This window comes from Mobula birostris, chromosome 26 (genome assembly GCF_030028105.1).
Source record: "Mobula birostris isolate sMobBir1 chromosome 26, sMobBir1.hap1, whole genome shotgun sequence".
NCBI lineage: Eukaryota > Metazoa > Chordata > Chondrichthyes > Myliobatiformes > Myliobatidae > Mobula > Mobula birostris.
The window spans coordinates 46113128-46136248 of NC_092395.1; the positions used below are offsets into that span (position 1 = coordinate 46113128).

Genomic DNA, 23121 nt, shown 5'->3' on the forward strand with positions numbered 1-23121 from the left:
GGCTAGAATGCAGTTCCGGGGGAGGAGCTTGGCTGCTCGGGGCGCGCGTTGCCTTTTATCACGCGCTGCTTTTTTTGTGCGCTGCCTTTTATCGCTCACTGCCTTTTTTCATAACAGTGAAAACACCTTCTGTTAGCGAAAACAGGTAACTAATGTAGGTCTTTCCTAACAGCGAGGTATCATAAAGCGAACATTTGAAAAGCAGGGGACACCTGTATAAGAACAAGGATGTAATGCTGAGGTTTTATAAGGCATTGGTCACACCGCATTTGGAGTATTGTGAGCAGTGTTGGGCCCTTACCTAAAAAAAGATGTGCCGGCATTGGAGAGGGTTCAAAGAAGGTTCACGATAATGATTCTGAGAATGAAAGGGTTAACGTGTGAGGAGTGTTTCATAGCTCTCAGTCTGCTGCAGACCCCCTGCTTTCTCAACGCTACCTTCCCCTCTACCTAACTTTACATTGTCCACAAACTGGGCTACAAAGCCATCAATTCAGTCATCTAAATCACTGACATATAATATGAAAAGAGTGGTCCCAATACCGACCCCTGCAAAACCACATTCATCACTGGCAGCCAACCAGAAAAGGCACCTTTTATTCCCACAATTTGCCTCCTGCCATACAGCCAATATTCTATCTATGCTAATATATTCCTTGTACTGCCATAAGCTCTTATCTTGTTAAGCAGCCTCATGTGTGGCACCTTGTCAAAGGCATTCTGAAATTCCAAGTCCAACATCCACTGACTCTCCTTCGTCTATCCTGCCTCTGTTATTTCCTCAAAGAATTCCAACAGACTTATCAGACAAGATTTCCCCTTAAGGAAACAACGCTAAATTTGGCCTATTTTATTATGAGTCTCCATGTACCCCAAAACCTCACCCTTAATAATGGACTCCAACATCTTCCCAATCACTGATGTCAGGCTAACTGGCCTATAATTTTTAAACACAAGAAATTCTGCAAATGCTGGAAATCCAAAGCAGCATACACAAAATGCTGGAGGAACTCAGCAAGACAGGCATTATCCATAAAAGTGAATAAACAGTCGACATTTCGGCTCGAGACCCTTCTTCAAGAGTGGAAAGGAAGGGGAAAGATGCCAGAATAAAAAAGTAGGGGGAGGGAAAGAAGGATAGCTCGAAGGTGATTGGTGAAGGCAGGTGGGATAGAAAGGTAAAGGGCTGGAGATGAAGGATAGGAGAGGAAGGATAGGAGAGGAGAGTGTACCATCAGATAAAGGGAAGGAGGAGGGTCACCAGGTGGAGGTGATAGGCAGGTGAGAAGAGGTAAGAGGACGTGGCTGTGGTAACGAGACTGGGTGGGTATATGGTCAAAGAGTGAGAGGGCAGCAGATACCACAGAGGGGGAGCACTGAGAGAGGGTTTCATTGAACTCCTGTCAAAGAGAAGACTTAAACTTCTTCAGGGTAGACATCCCTCAAAGCGACTTCACAGTGGAGCAGCAAATCATAAACACAAGAAATTCTGCAGATGCTGGAAATAATTTCCTTTCTTCTGCCTCCCTCCCTTCTTAAAGATGCAGTGACATTTGCAATTTTACAGTCCTCTGGAACAATTCCAGAATCTAGGGATTCTTGAAAGATCATTACTGATGCCTCTACAATCCCTTAAGCTACCTTTTTTAGAGCACTGGGATGAAGTCCATCTGGTCCAACTGACTCATCAACCTTCAGACCTTTCAGCTTCCCAAGCATCTTCTCCTTATTAATAGCAACTACAATCACTTCTGCCCCCTGACATACTCGGATTTCTGGCATTCTGCTGGTATCTTCCTCAATAAAGACTAATGGAATATACTTATAAAGCTCATCTACCATTTCTTTATCCCTCATAATACCTCTCAGTGTCATTTTCTAGCAGTGCGATATCTACTCTCACCTCTCAATATGTATCTGATAATACTTTTGGTATGCTTTTATATTTATTGGCTAGCTTTCCTTCATATTTCATCTCTTCTTTTCCGATGGCTTTTTAGTTGTCTTCTGTTGTTTTTTAGAAGCATCCTAATCCTCTAACTTCCCACTATTTTTTGCTATATTGAATGCCCTCACTTTTGCTTTTATGCTGTCTTTGACTTCTCTTGTCAGCCAAGGTTGCCTCATCCTCCCCTTAGAGTACTCCATCTTTGAGATATAACTATCCTGCACCTTCTAAGTTTCCTCCAGAAACTCCAGCCATTGCTGTTCTGCTGTTATCTCTACTAGTGTTCCCTTAAAATCAACTTTGGCCAGCTGCTCTCTCATGCCTTCATACTTCCCTTTTCTCTACTGTAATACTGATAATCTGACTTTAGCTTCTCCCTCTAAAACTGCAGGGTGAATTCTCCCATATCATGATCATTGTCTCCTAAGGGTTCCTTTTCCTTAAACTCCCTAATCAAATCTGACTCATTACACAGCACTCAATGCAGAATTGCCTTTCCCCCTAGTGGGCTGAACTACAAGCTGTTCTAAAAAGCCACCTTGCAGGCATTCTACAACTTCCACCTCTTAGGATCCAGTACCATCATGATTTTCCCACTCTATCTGTATATTAAAATCCCCTGTATTATTATAACATTACCACTTTTACATGCCTTTTTTACCTCTCATTGTAATTTATATCCCACACCTGAGCTACTGTTCAGAAGCTAGTATGTAACTCCCATCAGGGTTTTCTTACCCTTCCAGTTTCCTAACTCTATCCTCAAGGACTCTACATCCTCCAATCCTATATCACCTCTTTCTTAGGAGTTGATTTCATGTTTTTTACTGAAAGAGCCAACCACCCCCTCTGCCTACCTGCCTGTCCTTTTGATATAATGTGTATCCATAGACATTAAGCTCCAAACTATGATCTTTCAGCCATGAGCACCTGCCAATCTCTAACTGTGCTACAAGATCAACTACCTTATTCCATATATTGTGCGCATGCGCCGGTCATGCATGCAGCCGGTTACAGTTGCTCCGCAGTTTCTTACTTTTAAACTTAACTTAGTTATTTGTTGTATTTTTTTTCTCACGGTAACACATTGAAGCTGCACCCTCTCTAGCATGCTGGTGGAGAGAGTTTTACTTGTTTTTTTAGCGCTGAAATTAGTTACATTCGGACACGTCTCGTTAGCGTGGCAGCAGGATGGCCGCATTGGGTATTCCAGGGACCAATTAATTACGCTCATGCCGGCCGGTTTAGCGAACAGAGCAGCGGACATACCGGCTGAAATCTGGAGGAAAACACACAGAGGATGCAGAGGGGGATCAAAAAGGCGAGGGAAGAGGACAGGGTCGAGACAACAGAGGCTTTTGGAGAAGAGAAGTTATAAGCCGTGCCTCCCCTCTCTTATCATGGGAAATGTGAGATTGCTGGGGAATAAAATGGATGAATTGACGGCGCTCGTCAGGAGTTAGAGAACATTTCGGGAGAGCGGTGTCATGTGCTTCACTGAGACGTGGCTGCATGAGGACATACCCGATCAAAGCGTTTCCATAGAGGGCTTCCAGACCGTTCAAGCTGACCGGAATTGCACTGAGAGCGGTAAGCGTAAAGGAGGGGGGCTGGTGGTTCTGGTAAACAACAGATGGTGCAATCCTTGGGCATATTATGATCAAGGAATGGGTCTGTAGCCCGGATATTGAACTTTTTGCTGTTGGACTCCGGCCATATTATTTGCCAAGGGAAATCTCGCATGCAATTGTGGTTGTTGTGTACATCCCTCCCTCGGCCAACCCGACATCGGCGTGTAACATCATTTACACCGTCATAGCCAGACTACAAACCCAGCACCCGAGTGCCCTCATTACCATCTCGGGTGACTTCAACCAGGTTACCATGGCTAGAACACTGCCCAACTTCACGCAGTATGTGAGCTGTAAAACCAGAGGGGAGAGGACTCTGGATTTGATGTACGCTAACGTTAAGGATACATACAGCTCCTCTCCCCTCCCCCCACTGGGAAGGTCAGCTCACAACCTGGTGCATCTAAACCCCACTACATGCCTCTGGTGAAGAGTAAACCTGCAACCTCGAGGACAGTGAGAAAATGGTCAGAGGAGGCTTATGAGGCGCTCCAGGGTTGTTTTGCGGTGACAGACGAGCAGGCACTCTGTGAGCCATGTGGAGAGGATATTGATGGACTCACAGAGTGCATCACTGATTACACCAACTTCTGTGTGGACTGCAATGTTCCGACAAGAACTGTCCTTTGTTATTCAAATAACAAGCCATGGGTGACAAAGGACATTAAGGACGTCCTGAACGCCAAAAAGAGGGCGTTTAGAGATGGAAACAGGAGAAGCTGAGAGCAATACAGAGGGACCTGAAAGCCAGGATCAGGGAGGTACAGGAGGAAGCTTGAGTGGAAACTCCAGCAAAACAACATGAGAGAGGTCTGGAGGGGGATGAGCACCATCACTGGGTTCCGGCAAACAAGCAACAGAGGAGCGGAAGGCAGTGTGGACAGGGCCAATGAACTTAACCTGTTCTTTAACAGCTTTGACAGTGTGGTCCCTGTCCATCTGACACACGAGACATCTGTTGTCGGCCCCCAACCAACACATACTCCACTCTCCCCTCCTACCCCTCCTCACAGTCCCCCACCCTGCTCTCATGACTATACCCCTTCCCCACACGAAACCACCATGGTGGGCTTCACAGCTGAACAGGTGAGAAGACAGCTGAAACGTCTCAACCCGAGCAAGGCTGCAGGACCGGATGGTGTCAGTACCAGGGTGCTCAAAGCCTGTGCCCCTCAGCTATGTGGAGTACTTCGTCATGTATTCAACCCGAGCCTGAGGCTCTGGAGGGTTCCTGTATTGTGGAAGACGTCCTGCCTCGTCCCTGTGCCGAAGACGCCGCGCCCCAGCGGCCTCAATGACTACAGACCGGTGGCATTGACCTCCCACATCATGAAGACCCTGGAGAGACTTGTTCTGGAGCTGCTCCAGCCTATGGTCAGGCCACACTTAGATCCCCTCCAGTTTGCCTACCAGCCCCGACTAGGAGTTGAGGATGCCATCGTCTTCCTGCTGAATCGTGTCTACGCCCACCTGGACAAGCCAGCGAGCACTGTGAGGGTCATATTTTTTGACTTTTCCAGTGCGTTCAACACCATCCGCCGTGCTCTGCTGGGGAAGAAGCTGACAGCGATGCAGGTGGATGCTTCCCTGGTATCATGGATTCTTGATTACCTGACTGGCAGACCACAGTACATGTGCTTGCAACACTGTGTGTCTGACAGAGTGATCAGCAGCACTGGGGCTCCACAGGGGACTGTCTTGTCTCCCTTTCTCTTCACCATTTACACCTCGGACTTCAACTACTGCACACAGTCTTGTCATCTTCAGAAGTTTTCTGATGACTCAGCCATAGTTGGATGCATCAGCAAGGGAGATGAGGCTGAGTACAGGGCTACGATAGGAAACTTTGTCACATGGTGTGAGCAGAATTATCTGCAGCTTAATGTGAAAAAGACTAAGGAGCTGGTGGTAGACCTGAGGAGAGCTAAGGTACCGGTGACCCCTGTTTCCATCCAGGGGGTTAGTGTGGACATGGTGGAGGATTACAAATACCTGGGGATACGAATTGACAATAATCTGGACTGGTCAAAGAACACTGAGGCTGTCTACAAGAAGGGTCAGAGCCGTCTCTATTTCCTGAGGAGACTGAGGTCCTTTAATATCTGCCGGACGATGCTGAAGATGGTCTATGAGTCTGTGGTGGCCAATGCTATCATGCTTGCTGTTGTGTGCTGGGGCAGCAGACACCAACAGAATCAACAAACTCATTCGTAAGGCCAGTGATGTTGTGGGGATGGAACTGGACTCTCTCACGGTGGTGTCTGAAAAGAGGATGCTGTCTAAGTTGCATGCCATCTTGGTCAATGTCTCCTATCCACTACATAATGCACTGGGTGGGCACAGGAGTACATTCAGCCAGAGACTCATTCCACCAAGATGCAACACAGAGCGTCATAGGAAGTCATTCCTGCCTGTGGCCATCAAACTTTACAACTCCTCCCTTGGAGGGTCAGACATCCTGAGCCAGTAGGCTGGTCCTGGACTTATTTCGTAATTTACTGGCATAATTTACATATTACTATTTAACTATTTATGGTTCTATTACTATTTATTATTTATGGAGCAACTGTAATGAAAACCAATTTCCCCTGGGATTAATAAAGTATGACTATGACTATATTGTGTACATTCAAATATAACACTTTCAATCCTATATTCATCACCCTTTTTTATTTTGCCCCATATTACACTTCACCTCATCCCACTGACTGCAATTCTAGCCTATCAACTGCCTGCCCTTTCTCACAGTCAGACTACACACTGCATCTGCTAATGTACCAACTGCCCAATCCTCAGCTCTATCACTCTAGTTCCCTTTCCCCTGCCAAATTAATATTGTTATTCATAAATCAGTGGTAGGGTGGTTACTGGAAAGAATTAATAGGGATAGGATTTCTGAGCACGGTCCAGTTACAGAAAGCCCACATATCTTTATGCAGGGCAAGTCATGTCTTACTAACTTGATTTAGAGTTTTTTTGATGAGGTGATTGATGAAGGTAGACGGTAGTTGTTGTCTACATGGATTTTAGTACGGCATTTGACAAGGTCCCTCATGGGAGGCTCATCCAGAACTAGCCGCTTGGATCAGAACCGGCTTGCTCATAGAAGACAAAAGGTAGTGGTCGAAGGGACTTATTCCCGCTGGAGGTCTGCGCTTAACGGTGTTCTGCAGGGATTTCTACTGAGATCTCTGCTGTTTGTGATGTATATAAAAGACCTGGATGAAAATGTAGATGGGTGGGTTAGTAGGTTTGCAGATGATACAAAGATTGGTGGTGCTGTAATAGCGTAGAAGAATGACAAAGAATAAAGCAAGGTATAGGTCAGTTGGAGATATGGGTGGAGAAGTGGCAGATGGAGTTTAATTGGGCCAAATGTGAAGTTTTGCACCTTGGTAGGTCAAACATAAAGAAGTAGTACACTGCTAAGGGCAAGACCCTTAAGAGTGTTAAAGAGCAGTGGGATCTTGGTGTCTAAGTTCATAGCTCCCTGTGAGTGGCTTTACAGATTGATAGGGTGGTTCACAGGGCATATGGCATTCTTGCCTTTATTACTCAAGTCACTGAGTTCAAGTCAGGAAGTTATGTTGCAGCTTTATAAAGCTCCAGTTAGGCAGCATCTGGAGTACTGCATACAGTTCTAGTTGCCCCACTATAGGAAGGATGCCCAGACTTTGGAAAGGGTGCAAAAGAGGTTCACCAAGATGCTGCCCCTAGGTTGGGGGGCAGATGCTATTGTGAGAGGTTGAACAAACTTGGGCTGTTTTCTCTGGAGCGGCAGAAGCAGAGGGGAAATCAGAGGTTTATAAAAACTTTTTTATAAAAAATTTTTTTAAAGTTAGGGTAGTTAAGAAAGCTTATGGGGTGTTAGCTTTCATAAGTCGAGGGATAGAGTTTAAGAGTCGCGATGTAATGATGCAGCTCTATAAAACTCTGGTTAGGCCACACTTGGAGTACTGTGTCCAGTTCTGGTCGCCTGACTATAGGAAGGATGTGGAAGCATTGGAAAGGGTACAGAGGAGATTTACCAGGATGCTGCCTGGTTTAGAAAGTATGCATTATGATCAGAGATTAAGGGAGCTAGGGCTCTACTCTTTGGAGAGGAGGAGGATGAGAGGAGACATGATAGAGGTGTACAAGATAATAAGAGGAATAGATAGAGTGCCTCTTCCCCAGGGCACCACTGCTCCATACAAGAGGACATGGCTTTAAGGTAAGGGGTGGGAAGTTCAAGGGGGATATTAGAGGAAGGTTTTTTACTCAGAGAGTGGTTGGTGTGTGGAATGCACTGCCTGAGTCAGTGGTGGAGGCAGATACACTAGTGAAGTTTAAGAGACTACTGGACAGGTATATGGAGGAATCTAAGGTGGGGGCTTATATGGGAGGCAGGGTTTGAGGGTCAGAACAACATTGTGGGCCAAAGGCACTGTGCTGTACTATTCTATGCTCTATGTTTTATAAGATTATGTGAAGCATAGATAGAATAGAAAAACAGTACTTTTTCCCCGGAGTTGAAATGTCTAATACCAGAGGGCATGCATTTAAGGAGAGAAGGGTAACTTTAAAGGAGATGTGAGGGGCAAATTTTTTACACATAGAGTGCCTGGAATGCATTACCTGAGGTGGTGTAGAGGCAGACATAATAGAAACTTCTATGAGATGTTTAAATAGGTGCATGAATGTGAGAAAAATGGAGGGATATGGACATTGTGTAGGTAAAGGGGATTAGTTAGTTGGCCATTTGATTGCTAATTTAATTGATTTGACACAATATTGTTGGCTGAAGGGCCTGTTTCTGTGCTATACTCTTCTATGTTCTAATACACATCTCTGAATATTACAGATCCTCAAAAACTATTCAGACCAATTAAAAATGTTACAGCCAGGACTCCTAACCTCAACTTTACTGACTGTCACAGGATGTCAAGGGTTATCAGGCATTGGTGCCTCTTTGCTGCAATCCAGACCACATAGCTGCATCTTAGGATACAGAATATCAGTCATTATTCTGAGTCAGGTAAATACAGGAGTGGCTGGTAATTCCTAGCTGGCGACCTGCATGACTTGGCTCTATGTGCTTACATTGTACAATCCAAGTTCAGTTTAAGGCATTGTAAATCAAGAAAAGGTCAGCCAAGAAAAGGGGCTGAGACCTTCATAAAAAAATGAGGATGTTGAAAGACACTGAAAGAAAGGATTAAGAGACATCCCACTGAATGCGTTTAATCATCACATGGTTCAGGGTGTATCTCAACTTTTTTTAAATGGTTTAAACCGATACTTTTAGTTGGTGTAATTTGGGAGAATAATTTAGAAAATTCCTGAGAGAACTGGAAATGCAGTGGCAGATGAAGGTCAGATTTTTTGTTTGTGTGATTACACTCATTGGAAGGGTCATAATAACAATTGAGAGAGAAAGTAGTTAAGTAGAATAATATGGAATAAAAGCTCGATCATATTTATGGAAGGGAATAAATTTGACTTTGAGTAACAGTGTATGATTCATGTCAAATCACATGTTCCTTGTATATTTCTTCCAACCATCACCCCAAGTCAAAATTACATCGTTGATATAAGTAAATGTTTGATATATTGCATATTTTATACATATGCATGTGCACTCACTGAACCAAAAATAGCCCTGCATGCAGATAATGAAAGGCATTTATAGATTTAAGACTTTTGCACCATTGTTTACATAACTTTACACTCACTCGACATCTTGCAAGTGGATCAGAAGATTCAAGACTACGACTCAAGTTACGAAGACGTTCTCGCCGCCTTCGTTGGCTCAAGCGTATACTCTCTCGACGTCTCAGGATTCGCTCAAAGTCACGTAAATCGATAGTCTCTCTATTTTCTTCCAGTTGATTAGCAGTATCTTCAACAGTGGAAGACTCAGCATTGTTACCATTAGGAATGCTTCCAAGCTGTTTTTGGTTCAACTGCAAAATCTCTGAATGAGTTTCAGGTTGTTCAATTTCATTTGCAGTAACTTGTAATTGACATCCATTTTGCAATGGTTCCACTCTCTGTGCTTCATTTCTAGCAGCACGAAGACGCTGACGTCGCCTTCTTTGCCGTAATCGATTACCCAGTCTAATTCGTATGATTGCATCTTCAGGTTCCTCCCTTTCTATCTGGAAAACAGATACTTCAACTTCTACATGTTCTTCTGCACTAGATGGAATCTCTTGATCAGAAGACAATGATACATCCATTCTGAAAAAGAACTGTTTATTGAAAGGAATATTAGGAGCTTTGAACAAAACCAAGATTGAGCTTATGTATCAACTTGCACAGCCAAAACTCCCCAAATCTAGGGAATAATATAATAGTGTAAACAAACATTTATATCCAGATATATTTTATACCAATGCATGCGCACTCACATATATCTATAATATGCAAAATAATCCAGTGGTGCTAGAAAGTTTGTGAGCCTGTAGAATTTTCTCTATTTCTGCATAAATATGACCTAAAATGTGATCAGATCTTCAGAAATCCTAAAACTAGGTAACGAGAACCCAATTAAATAAGTGAAACAAAAAACATTATACTTCTTCATTATTTATTGAAAAAAATGATTCAATATTACACATACTTGTTGGAAAAAGTACATGAACCTTTGCTCTCAGTAACTGTAACTGGTGTGACCCCCTTGTACAGCAATAGCTTCAACCAAACGTCTCCGGTAACTGTTGATCAGTCCTGCACATCGGCTTGGAGGAACTTTAGGCCATTCCTCCTTACAAAACTGCTTCAACTCTGGGATTCTGGGATGTTGGTGGGCTTCCTTGCATGAACTGCTTGCTTCAGGTCCTTCCACAAAATTTCAATTGGATTAAGGTCAGGACTTTGACTCAGCCATTCCAAAACACAAACTTTCTTCTTTTTAAACCATTCTGTTGTTGATTTACTCTTGTCTTTTGGCTCATTGTCTTGTTGGATTATCCAGCTGCTACTAAGCTTCAGGTGACGGATTGCTATCCTTTTGTTCTCCTGTAAAATATCTTGATACAATTTTGAAATCATTGTTTCCTCAATGGTTGCAAGTTGTCCAGGCCCTGAGGCAGCAAAACAGCCCCAAACCATGATGCTCCTTTCACCATGCTTCACAGTTGGGATGAGTTTTCGTGTTGGCGCGCAGTGCCCTTTTTCCTCCAAACATAGCAATCTGCATTTCTGCCAAAAAAATCCAGCCTCTGACTCATTTATCCACAGAACATTGTCCCAGAATCATTGTAGAACATCTAGGCGGTCCTTTGCAAATTTGAGATGTGCAGCGATTTTTTTTTTTGGAGAGCAATGGTTTCTTCTGTGGTGTCCTTCCACAAACACCATTCTTGTTCAGTGTTTTTTCTTATAGTGAACATATGAACAGAGACTTTAGCAAGTTCTAGAGCCTTCTGCATGTCTTTCGCTGTTACCCTTGGGTTCTTTTTCACCTCCTTCAGCATTGCACATTGTGCTGTTGGGGTGATATTTGCAGGATGTCCACTCCTAGGGAGAGCAACAACAGTACTGAGTTTCCTCCATTTGCAGACAATTTCTCTTACTGTGGACTGATGAACACTCAGGTCATCAGAAATGCTTTTGTAGCCTTTTCCAGCTTCATTCATCTCTACAATTCTTCTAAGGTCCTCTGAAAGTTGTTTCGATCGAGGTATGGTGCACATAAACAGATCTTTCTTGAGAAGAGCAGGCTCTGTCAGTAACCTGACTGTGTATGTTTTTTGTATAGAGCAGAGCGCTTCTACAACCCACTCGTCCAATCTCATCTCATTGATTGGCACACCTGACTCCAAATAGCTTTTGAAGAAGGTATTACTACAGAGGTTCACATACATTTTCCAACAAATACATGCAATATTGGATCATTTTTCTCAATAAATAAACGAACAAGTATAATGTTTTTATGTTATTTATTTAATTGGGTTCTCTTTATCTAGTTTTAAGACTTACCTGAAGATCTGGTCTCATTTTAGGTCATATTCATGCAGAAATAGAAAATTCTACAGGGCTCACAGACCTTCTAGAAGCACTGTATAAAGAAAGACAGAGCCGGAGATATGATTAAATAGATATCAAGGATGCTGTGATAGTACAAGAATCCTGGTGCGATGCAATGACAATGAGTTACAGAGAGACTGTAGGAGTGGTGAATTGGAACAAAAATTGGGAGAATTGCGGCAAACTTTTTGTCATAAGCTATAGAAAAGTGGACGAAACTTCATAGAACAATACAGCACAGAACTGGAACTCTTTGGCTGACAATGCCTGTGCCGATAATGATGTCAATTTAATCAGCACATCTCCCTGCACGAGGTTTACACCCCACAATTTCCTGCCAGTTCATGTGTCAGTATAAATATTTTAAATGTTGCTATTGTATCTGCTCCCACCTCTTCCCCTGCCAGTGCTTTCCAGGCATCTCCCACTCTCTGTGTAACAAAACTTGCCATGTAGATTTCCTTTCAAAATTTCCCCTCACCTCTGGCCAACAACTAAACACAAAAAAAGTCAGAGACAAGGTAAAAAAATATTCTCTCTGACATTAAAGTTAATGAAAAGCAGAAGCGGGCAGCCTTGATGCAGAATTGAAGGGAGTTTCTATATCTTATGGTCTATACCTAATAAAATAGCCATTGAACGTATCAACCTCCACTTTAAATATACTCAATGACTTGGCCTCCACAGCCATCTGTGGTAATGAATTCCACAGATTCACCATCTTCTGGCTAAAGGAAATTCTCCTTGTCTCTGTTCTATAGGGACGTCCCTCTATTCTGAGGCTGTAGCATCTGGTCCCAAACTCTACCATTCTATCTAGGCAACACACATAAAAGTTGCTGGTGAACGCAGCAGGCCAGGCAGCATCTCTAGGAAGAGGTACAGTCGACGTTTCAGGCCGAGACCCTTCGTCAGGACTAACTGAAGGCGAAGGGTCTCGGCCTGAAATGTCGACTGCACCTCTTCCTAGAGATGCTGCCTGGCCTGCTGTGTTCACCAGCAACTTTTATGTGTTGCTTGAATTTCCAGCATCTGCAGAATTCCTGTTGTTTGCATTCTATCTAGGCCTTTCAATATTTGGTAAAATTCACTCAGATCCTCACTCATGCTTCGAAACTTCAGGTACTTTTACACTATATTTCATCTACCATTTCTTTGGCTATTGTCCTAATCTGTCCATCCATTTCCAAACTTCTGGGGCCTATTAATTGCCCAGTAAGTAACCAGTTATGACAAGGAAGGTATTTTAAAAAGCAAGAAATAGAACTTTGAGAAGCTAGCAGGAAAAAATAAGCAGATTGTTTTATCTGACGAACTAAGCTAAATTAATCAGTTGTAAAACTGTGCCTCTGTGCCCACAAATCTTTGAAATGTACTCTATAAGGCATCATTAGGAGAGTCAGGTGGGGAGGGTAAAGTTAGGGAATAGGGATTTAAATGAAATGTGACAAGCATTAGCAGTATGTTAATCAAATGCTGGAAAACAGAACAACAATAAATTTTAATTTTGACCAGAAGATATAAACCAGGTGACTCTTAGGGATTACACATGGCATTGGTATATAAAAAAAGCCAAAATCTGCATAATAAAGTTAGCAAATAGTGTGAAGAGGCCAATGTCTTGAGGATACCAGGTCTTCTGAAATTAATAGGAATTTAATGCAGAATGGGATGTATACGAAAAGAAGGACAGATGCAAAAGCTTTGAGATTCAGGCCTATCACTTAAAATAGCGATTTTCCCACTTCCTCCATCTTGGCCACATCTGCTCTGAGGATGAGGTTTTTCATTCCAGAATGGAGATGTCCTCCTCTTTCAGAGATACGGCTTCTCGTCCTCAACCTCATCTCTTCCATTTCATGCACATCTGCTCTCACCCCATCCTCCCACCACACTACCAGGGATAGGGCACCTCTTGTCCCCACTTACCACCCCACCAACGTCCAAGTCCAGCATATAATTCTGTACAATTTCCCCCCATCCAGCAGGATCCCACCACCAAGCACATCTTTCCCTCCCCCCCCTCCAACTGCTGCCTTCCGCAGGGATCGCTCCCTACGTGACTCCCTTGTCCAGTTGTCCCTCCCCATTGATTTCCCTCCTGGCATTCATCCTTGCAAACGGAACAAGTGCTACACCTGCCCCTACACCTCCTCCCTCATTACTATTCAGGGCCTCAAACAGTCCTTCTGGGTGAAACAAAACTTCACCTGTGAGCCTGTTGGGGTCATATATTGTGTCTGATGCTCCCAGTGTGGCCTCCTATATATTGGTGAGACTTGACGCAGATTGGGAGACTGCTTCGCCGGGCACCTCTGCTCTGTCCGCAAGAAAAAGCCGGATCTCCCAGTGGCCACCCATTTTAATTCCACTTCCCATTCCCGTTCCGGTATTTTGGTGTGTTACTTAAAATAGTAATACTGGTAGAAGAGAGATAGGATATTAATTAATAAATTAGCAAATCATCTATAAAAGCAAAACAATATTTAAACAGTGCAAAGACAGTTTAATGTTGAGGTTCACAGGGCTGTGGGCAAAGGACAAGGGAATCTAATATGCAGGTGTAACAAATAATTAGAAAGGTATGTGGAAAATCTGCCTGTGTTTAAAGGGTACAGAGCACAAGAGTGATGAATCTATAATTACAGGGCTTTCGTGAGACCACACCCAAGGATCATATATTTGTTTTAGAGGTATATCAGTAAAGGTTCAGTAGATTGATAGATAGGATGAAGAGATTGCCTTCTGTATTTAATGAGCCTTTAACTCTTACATTTAAGAGAAAGGTGATCTTCTTGAAACTTAAAAGATTCTTAGGGGCTGACACAGTTGAGGCTGTGAGAGGGTCGAGAACTAGGGTGCTTAAACACAGAACAAAGTGTGGACCATTTGCAATGTCGAGAAATTAAATATATCGACTGCTGAGATAGTTTAGCAACACTACAACCACTTTGATCATTTTGCCCTAAAATGGACTATTTTTGTTCTGTGTTCTTTTTTTTGTAAAAATTGTGTATAACTTTTGTTTTCCTCCAAATGTTACTTATATGATGCCAAATTCCTGCAATGCTGCTGCAACTAAGTTTTTCATTACATGTGGGCATACACGTACCTGTACACATGACAATAAACTCACCTTTGATTGTGATTTTTGCACAATACTGCAATCAACGATTTAGGAATTGGGTAGGAAATTGCAGGCAAATTTATAGATCACATCAACCATGAATTTTTGTGGCTAAGAGATCAAATGGCCAACTCCTCCTCCTAAGTTTTATGCAATGCTAATTACTTACAATTTAGACACCGTGCTTTAAAAAGTGCCTGAATCTTAGCAAAAGACACTACTGCAGTCTTAACAAGGGTTTGAGAGACACGAAATATATCGCAATCATTTTTAGATACATCAATCGGCTAGATAAACGTAAGAGTTTCTGCAGATGTTGGAAATCCAAAGCAACACACACATCATGCTGGAGGAACTCAGCAGGTCAGGCAACGTCAATAACTAGTAGACGTTTTGGGCCGAGACCTTTCCTTAGAACTGGAAAGGAAAGGGGAAAATGCCTGAATAGAAAGGTGGGAGAAGGGAAGGAGGACTAGGTAAAAGGTGATAGATGAAGCCAGGTGGGTGGGAAAGGTGAAGGGCTGGAGAAGAAGGAAACTGATAGGAGGAAAGTGGACCATGGAGAAAGGGAGAGGCAATAGGGGGAGATGAGGAGAAGAGGTAAGAGGCCAGAATGGGGAATAGAAGAGGAAATGTTTACCAGACGAGAAAACGATGATCATGCCATCAATTTGGAGACTACCGAGAAGGAATACTGAATGAGGTGTTGCTTTTCCACCCTGAGAGTGGTCTCATCATGGGAAAAAAGGAGGCCATGGACTGGCATGTTGGATTGGGAATGGGGATAAGAATTAAAATGGCTGGCCACCAGGGAAAGATGCTCAAAATAGTGGTCCCCTAATTTATGTCAGTTTTCATCAACGTAGAGGAGGCTGCACTGGGAGCACTGGATACAGTAGATAACCTCAACAGATTTGCGGGTGAAGTGTTACCTCACCTGTAAGGATTGTTTGGGGCCCTGAATGGAGGTGAGGGAGGAGATAAATGGGCAGGTATAGCATTTCAGTAATTTTAGACAATTTTTATAGTCTTTATCAGAACATTGACCTGGCTGGTGGTGTAGTGGCATCAGCGTCAGACTTCGGGACAAAAGGTCCCAGGTTCGAATCCAGCCAGCCGGCTCCCCTGCACGCTTTCCATCTGTGCTGGGTTACGAGCTGGTGAGCTCTTTGGAAACCCACCCGGCAGAAGGCAATGGCAAACCACTGCTGTAACTGGCCTCGTACGCAATTCCCCACTATGTCAGAGAGGCGTGAAGGGAAATCGTCTGCTAACCGGAGAAACTCCGGATACGACGTACCTTTCCTTATCAGAACATTATGAAGGTTGATGATATGAATAGGAACTATTTCAAATGCTCAACAAATAGATTAGAACATATATTCAAGATCGTCACAAATAGAACTAAAGGAATACTGAAAAATATTTTTAGAAGGGCGATTGTAATGGTACTGTATATTCTACCATAGCAATGATGAATACAAAGTCTATTAAAGATTTATTTATTTATCTATTGATTATACAGCACGGAGGCCCAACCACGGGATAATTTACAATTACCAATTAACCTACCAACCGGTATGTCTTTGGACTGTGGGAGGAAACCAGAGTACCCAGAGGAAACCTACGTGGTCATGGGGAGAAAGTACAAACTCCTTACAGGAGTAAGGTAGCAGCCAGAAAAAAAATTAAAAGGCATGTATTTATTGACAGCAAAATCATAATAAGGTAAAATGGCCCCTATAATGTTATGAAATTTACAGTTAAAAAGAGAGAATGGAAAATAGCAATCATTGTGTGGGAACAAAGATAAAAAAAGACAGATGCAAGGGAAAATAGCAGCGAGGTTACTGCAAGTAAATCAATCGGATTTTATATATATGGTATTGTCAAAGAGCAGTTAATCATTTCATTTGAAAAATACAGATATTTGTAAATGTATTTAACATTTACAGTAATACTTATAATAAGTTTGTCTGAGAAGTCGATAATTTATTGTCAACCACCTGAGCTGCTGCTAGATTTCACCACTTTACTACCTCTCTGTCATTGTCTTTACATTAATCCTCATATCTCACCATGGTAAAAGGTGAAACTCAGAGCAACTGAGAATTTTCCAGTGAATGTGGCCACCCTGTTATTTTTCTCTGCTGATCAACAAATATTTCCTTTTCAATGTCCAATTTCACTTTAAAATCTATTTCTAACTCTTAATCCATCACCATTCTGAGAAACATTCAACATAATAAAAACACATGTATAAAAATATTTCTCATCTCGCATCCAGACTTTTATGATAATTATCTTTATTCTAACTTTTCTAGTTACTGAATCATCCAGTTTATCAATACCTACATAATTTCCAATACCACCTGACATATTAAATAGAACAGAAATTGTGTTTGAAAGGGTGCAACTTACTAATGAATTTACATGTTATCAAAACCTAGCACAAAATATAGTCCCTTGATATGGGCATTTTTCTGTATCTGTTCTTTGAATCAGATTTTGGGAAATAAACTGCATAATCTAGGCATCCTGTTTGATCACTGGGTCATGCTGCAATTCCTACATTCTCTCTGGACCACTTGTTTCCTCCTCTGTTCTAACAGCAACCGTTCCACTACTGAAATAATGATCTCCACATTAATTGTTGAAACACTTCTCTTAAGTTAAAGTTAACTCATTTCCATCTACCTTAGGCCACAAACTTATCAATCACCCCTGCTGTGGACACTTTCTGGAGGTCCAAGATCTGTATGCTCCACGACCACTGGACTAAGTGTGTAAATGTAGGAGGGGACAATGTTGAAAAATAGATGTGCTAGGTTTTCTAAAATTGACTCCTTCTACCTTAGGCCATGAACTTATCAATCACCCCTCAAGTGGTGAGCTGAAAAGATAAGAATAGAATAACAAATGGCTCTTAGGTGAAAATAAAACATTCCATTGCACTAAAACAGGTTAACTAGTCACTATAAATGTGGTGTTTGTGGAGTGGACTGTAAGCAAAATAGCCACCAAAGTTACTACATATAATTATTATTAGGCTCCAAAAAGCGGCTTACTGCCTTGTAGTGTCTTGGGAAGTTCTGCTAGACACCACTTAACAAAGCATTTCTGTTTATGCAACACATTATTGTAATAAAATAGCTCAACAAGGTGGTTTTTTCGAGCAGCTTGTGGTTGAGCCCACATGGGGATCTGCTATTCTGGATTGGGTGTTGTGTAATGAACCAGATCTGATTAGGGAGCTTAAGGTAAAGGAATCTTTAGGAGCCAGTGATCATAATGATAGAATTCACCCTGCAGTTTTTGAGGGGCAAAAGATAAAATCAGGCATATCACTACTACAGTGGAGTAAAGGGAATTACAGAGGCATGAGGGAGGAGCTGGCCAAAGTTGATTGGAAAGGGATACTAGCAGGGATGATGGCAAAACAGCAATGGCTCGAGTTTCTGGGGGAAATTTGGAAAACACAGGATAGATACATCTCAAATTATGCTACCATCCCAATATACAAAAGTGAGGGTGATACAACCATGGGTGACAAGGGAAGTCAAATACAGCATAAAGGCAAAATAGAGGGCATATAATATGGCAAAAAATAGTAAGAAGTTAAAGGATTGGAAAGCTTTTAAAAACCAACAGAAGATAACTATAAAAAAGAGAGAAGATGAAATATGAAGGTAAGCTAGTCAAGCCTATCAAGGGATAACAAAAGATTTTTTCCAGATATATAAAGAGTAAATGAGAGGTGAGAGTGGATACTAGACCGCTGGAAAATGTTGCTGGAGAGGTAGTAATGATGACAAAGAAATGTCAGGCAGATTTAATAAGTATTTTGTGTCAGTTTTCATTGTAGGAGACAAGCAGTATGCCAGAAATTCAAGAGTAACTGGGGGCAGAAGTGAGTGTAGTTGCTATTGGTAAGAAGAAGGTGCTCGGGAAGCTGAAAGGTCTGAAGGTAGTCAAGATATTAATGGTGAGGTTTTGGGGTACTTAGAGGTGCATGATAAAGCAGGCCAAAGTCAGCATAGTTTCCTAAAGGGGAAATCTTGTCTGATGAATCTGTAGGAACTCTTTGAGGAAACAACAGGCAGGATGGACAACAGAGAGTCAGTAGATATTGTATATCTGAATTTTCAGAAGGCCTTTGGCAAGGTGCCACACATGAGGCTGCTCAAAAAGATAATAGCCCATGGTATTACAGGAAAGATACTAGCATGGATAGGGAATTGGCTGACTTGCAGGAGACAAAGAGTGGGAATAAAGGGGGCATATTCTGGATGGCTGCTGGTGGCAAGTGGAGTTCCACAGGGGTCATTCACAGCTTGAGGCCCCGAATCCACTGAATGCTGCATAAATCTGCAGTCGACCACTGTAGAGCTTGCCTTCTGCTGAGCGAACACTGGGGAAGCAGTACAAACTCCAGATGGACGCTATGCCACACTGCCCCCAGCGAAGCAAATTAGCTTCAACGCCTCTCTCCTGGTGACACCGCGGCTCGAGGCTAAGACCTCACTCTGAGCAAGGCCACACAGCTCCTCCGCCAATAAATCAGTGAATCAAGCTTACGCCATTCCTCATTAATAACGTCTAAAAGGGTTTGCGATCACAAGAAAAGCAGCCAGGGCAGTCACTGGCTATCAGACTGAGCTTCTTCCGACTCAGGCAGCAGCACAACACGCAGCTCTTTCACTTTCTCCACCAACAAGCAATTTACTGATGTGGCAGAGCTGCAGTACTTTAAATTCTTAATGTATAGCAGGATCTCGCAATCATAAAAAATACAATTAAATAGGCCAGTAACACCTCTTGTTGACCCTGTAGAAGTCACTGTGACCAAATGTGCTGCCACTTTACTGGATACAGAAGAGAAAATGCTCCACTAAAAGATTTACTTCAAGGTTTTCAAAGTGTTAGAATGCACAAGTAGGTGTAAGAATCAAATTTATGTAATGTATATGCACAAATTCCCCCCTCAAAAATATCTGCAGATTATTTTATGGTAATTGTAACAATAGCCAGCCACAGTGGAGATGATAAATTCATCCCTGCTATACATGACCCCATTCACTTTCTCTGACAGAAGTTATTGCTGTTAGTGTTCTTTAAACTCTTCAAACATTATTTATTGTAATATACTCTGATAGACACACCTTCAACTCATTATTGTTGTCAATACCAACTGTTAATAAATATTTATATCTCTAATTTGCAGGCAAATTTATGAAAAGTCCAACAAATCAGCAATAAAATGAATGAATAATTAATGTTTTGTTGAATATGGCTGAGACACAAAGAGAACTGCCACCCTTTCCTTCAATAGATTCACTTTTGTTTGGCTACTTCATTGTACTATCAGCTAAGATTTTATGAAGTTCTAGAGATGATCTTGAACCCATGAGTTTCTAATGTGGGTTATGTGCTGTTCTTTTATATCAATGAATCCTGTAGTGTCTTGTCAGACGTGCTCTCTCAGGTAGGTATGAACTGATTGACATTAACAATAATTAAATTGCAGAATTAATTAATTTACTGTGAAATGCTTTGAGACATGCAGTGAATGTGAAATGCCTTATATTTTAGAATTCAGGTGCTCTTTCACAAATTACCTCAATTGCAATTCTTAGCATTTCAGAATTTCCTTTGCTGCGAAGTATAACTAATAGAATATGTTCATACCCCATTGCAATCATACTATACCTCTTGTATAAAAAAGTAAATAATTTAACCATTTCACCAACAGAAATTTAATTGCACAATAGTATTAACATAAAAATACCTAAGATTTAATTTAAAACTAAATCCATAGATTAGACAGCATTTCTAGAGACTGAAACAGAATTAACATTTCAGGTTTCAGCCTTGCATCTGAATGGGAAAAATGTCATTGACCTTAAAAGTTAACTCTGTTTTACCTTTCTCCACGGATACTGCCTGATCTGCTGAATAGCTTCATATTTTTCTTTTATAAGTCTCATGTCTGACATGTGCAGGGAATTTTGTTGTTTTTCATTATTGCCTGATATATTGATGGTTTTCAAATTTGCAATTACTCTATAACCATTCTAGTATTTCAAATTTTAGTATATAAAAATTTGCCTTGAAAATAATGGCTCATTTGAGGTCAACACTTTTCTGTGCCATGTTTTATGAAGGCATCAGTACACCTTGAATGTTGGTTGGTAGGGTAGGGAGCGGCGTGGAGGGAAGAGATTAACCTAATGTTTTACAGTATCAGTGACCCAGGTTCAATTCCCACCGCAGTCTGTAGGAATTTGTATGTTCTCTCCGTGACTGCATGGGTTTCCTACAGGTGCTCCCATAGAAACTACAGCACAGAAACAGGCCTTTTGGCCCTTCTTGGCTGTGCCGAACCATTTTCTGCCTAGTCCCACTGACCTGCAAACAGACCATATCCCTCCATCCTCCCATCCATGTATCTGTCCAACTTATTCTTAAATGTTAAAAAAGAACCCGCATTTACCACCTCGTCTGGCAGCTCATTCCATACTCCCACCAGTCTCTGTGTGAAGAAGCCCCCCCCAATGTTCCCTTTAAACTTTTCCCCCCTCACCCTTAGCCCATGTCCTCTGGTTTTTTTCTCTCCTTGCCTCAGTGGAAAAAGCCTGCTTGCATTCACTCTATCTATACCCATCATAATTTTATATACCTCTATCAAATCTCCCCTCATTCTTCTCCCCTCCAGGGAATAAAGTCCTAACCTGTTCAACCTTTCTCTGTAATTGAGTTTCTCAAGTCGCAGCAACATCCTTGTAAACCTTCTCTGCACTCTTTCAACCTTATTTATATCCTTCCTGTAATTTGGTGACCAAAACTGAACACAATACTCCAGATTCGGCCTCACCAATGCCTTATACAACCTCATCATAACATTCCAGCTCTTATACTCAATACTCTGATTAATAAAGGCCATTCCATTTCCAAAGATGTACTGGTTTATTGATTAATGGATGCAAATGTGCGGCGCGGTCTCGTTGTACCAGAAGGGCCTGCTATGATGCTGTATCTCTTAAAATAAATGTGCACTAATCAACAAATTACTCAACTGACTGGTTCTTACTGTTCAAGCACAGTGCACATGAACAGGCGAATGTGCTATCCAATGGCCCACACTCGGCTCCATCAACGGTCTTCAAGAATTAGATGGGTCTTTTCTATTTTGGACTTTGCTCAATAATGTATCAACCTGTATTTACATGGGCAGCATGGAAATGGGGGGGGGGAACCTAATGAAATCCTTCCAATTAATCCTCATCTCCATTCCGCAAAACTTACTCATTGCAATCATGTCGACTTTAGATCGCAGAACTCTGTCATGATGAACACTGGTTGTTTATATGTACCTCTCTTAAATTTAAACCCTCACGAAATATGATTATAGGAGAGGAAACATCCGAAGAATAAAACTCTAAAGAATGTAAAGTTTGTTGGGGGGGGCGAATAAAGACGAGGCACTGTTTTTATTATTGTCGGAAGTGGGGCAGGCGGGCGGGAACCCTTTGGTTAGGTTGACGCCCAGGGCGGGAGGGCGGAACCGCTTGGTTTGGTTATTTTCCGGAGGCAGAGGCCGGGGCCGGGGCGCCTGTTGCCGGAAGTAGACCCGGTTCTATCGGCCCTCGCTTATTCTTCCCCCCCGGAGCCGGTGCCGGGGATGTCGGCGATCCGAGAGTTTTGCAGCCACTGTGAGCAGGGGCGCCTGTTGCCGGAAGTAGACCCGGTTCTATCGGCCCTCGCTTACTCTTCCCCCCCGGAGCCGGTGCCGGGGATGTCGGCGATCCGAGAGTTTTGCAGCCACTGTGAGCAGTGGCGCCAGGTTACTCCCAGGCCCCTGGGCCAAGGCGGCACCTCCACAGAGCCCCGCCCAACTATTTACTCCGTTGGGCGCTTCAGATTTGAGGGACTTTTGCGAATGACCGAGACCAGGGAGCGGATTGAAATGTTAAATAATTTTCCTTACGGTTTTTCACATGCAGGTTGCCAGCCAGCCGGGAAGGAGGTTGGGATTCTGTCTGGAGTTGGCCGCGCTCGGCAGCGCCGCCTAGTGACGGGAGAGGGCAGGGCGGGGGGGGGGGGGTGATTCCGCAGCGCCGCCATGTGGCCGGAGGCCGCAAGTACAGCGTGCCTTGCCGTTGTTGACATAGGGGCTGCGAATTTCCTCGGCACACCCCAGACTGCCGGTCCTCGCCGGGGCATTCATCCCGAGGAGGGACATCGCCGGCTGGGGAGTGCATTAAAAAGCTCCTCTCCTCCCTTCTCCCTCTTAACTGATGAAGGGTCTCTGTTCATTTCCCTCCACAGATGCTACTTTGATATGCTGAGTTCCTCTAGCGTTTTGTGTGTGTTCGTCCAAGTTTCCAGCTCTGCAGAATCTC

General features: G+C 42.7%; 1 protein-coding gene across 4 annotated transcripts in view; it reads right to left on the reverse strand.

The window, feature by feature from the left end:
• The window catches only part of LOC140187969 (E3 SUMO-protein ligase PIAS4-like), a 118019-nt gene extending 95239 nt beyond the window's left edge, over positions 1–22780 (reverse strand). For 3 of the 4 annotated variants that reach the window (XM_072243837.1, XM_072243834.1, XM_072243836.1), the window contains exons 1-3: positions 22707–22779; positions 13803–14012; positions 9294–9812 (exon numbers count right to left, since the gene is read on the reverse strand). In XM_072243837.1, the coding sequence (XP_072099938.1) occupies positions 9294–9812; positions 13803–13823 (540 nt within the window). In that variant the 5' untranslated portion in view covers positions 13824–14012; positions 22707–22779. Of the gene's footprint in view, positions 1–9293; positions 9813–13802; positions 14013–22706 lie in introns of all 4 variants that reach the window. The other variant, XM_072243835.1, reaches the window with a different exon arrangement.
• Between the last annotated feature and the right edge of the window lie 341 nt (positions 22781–23121).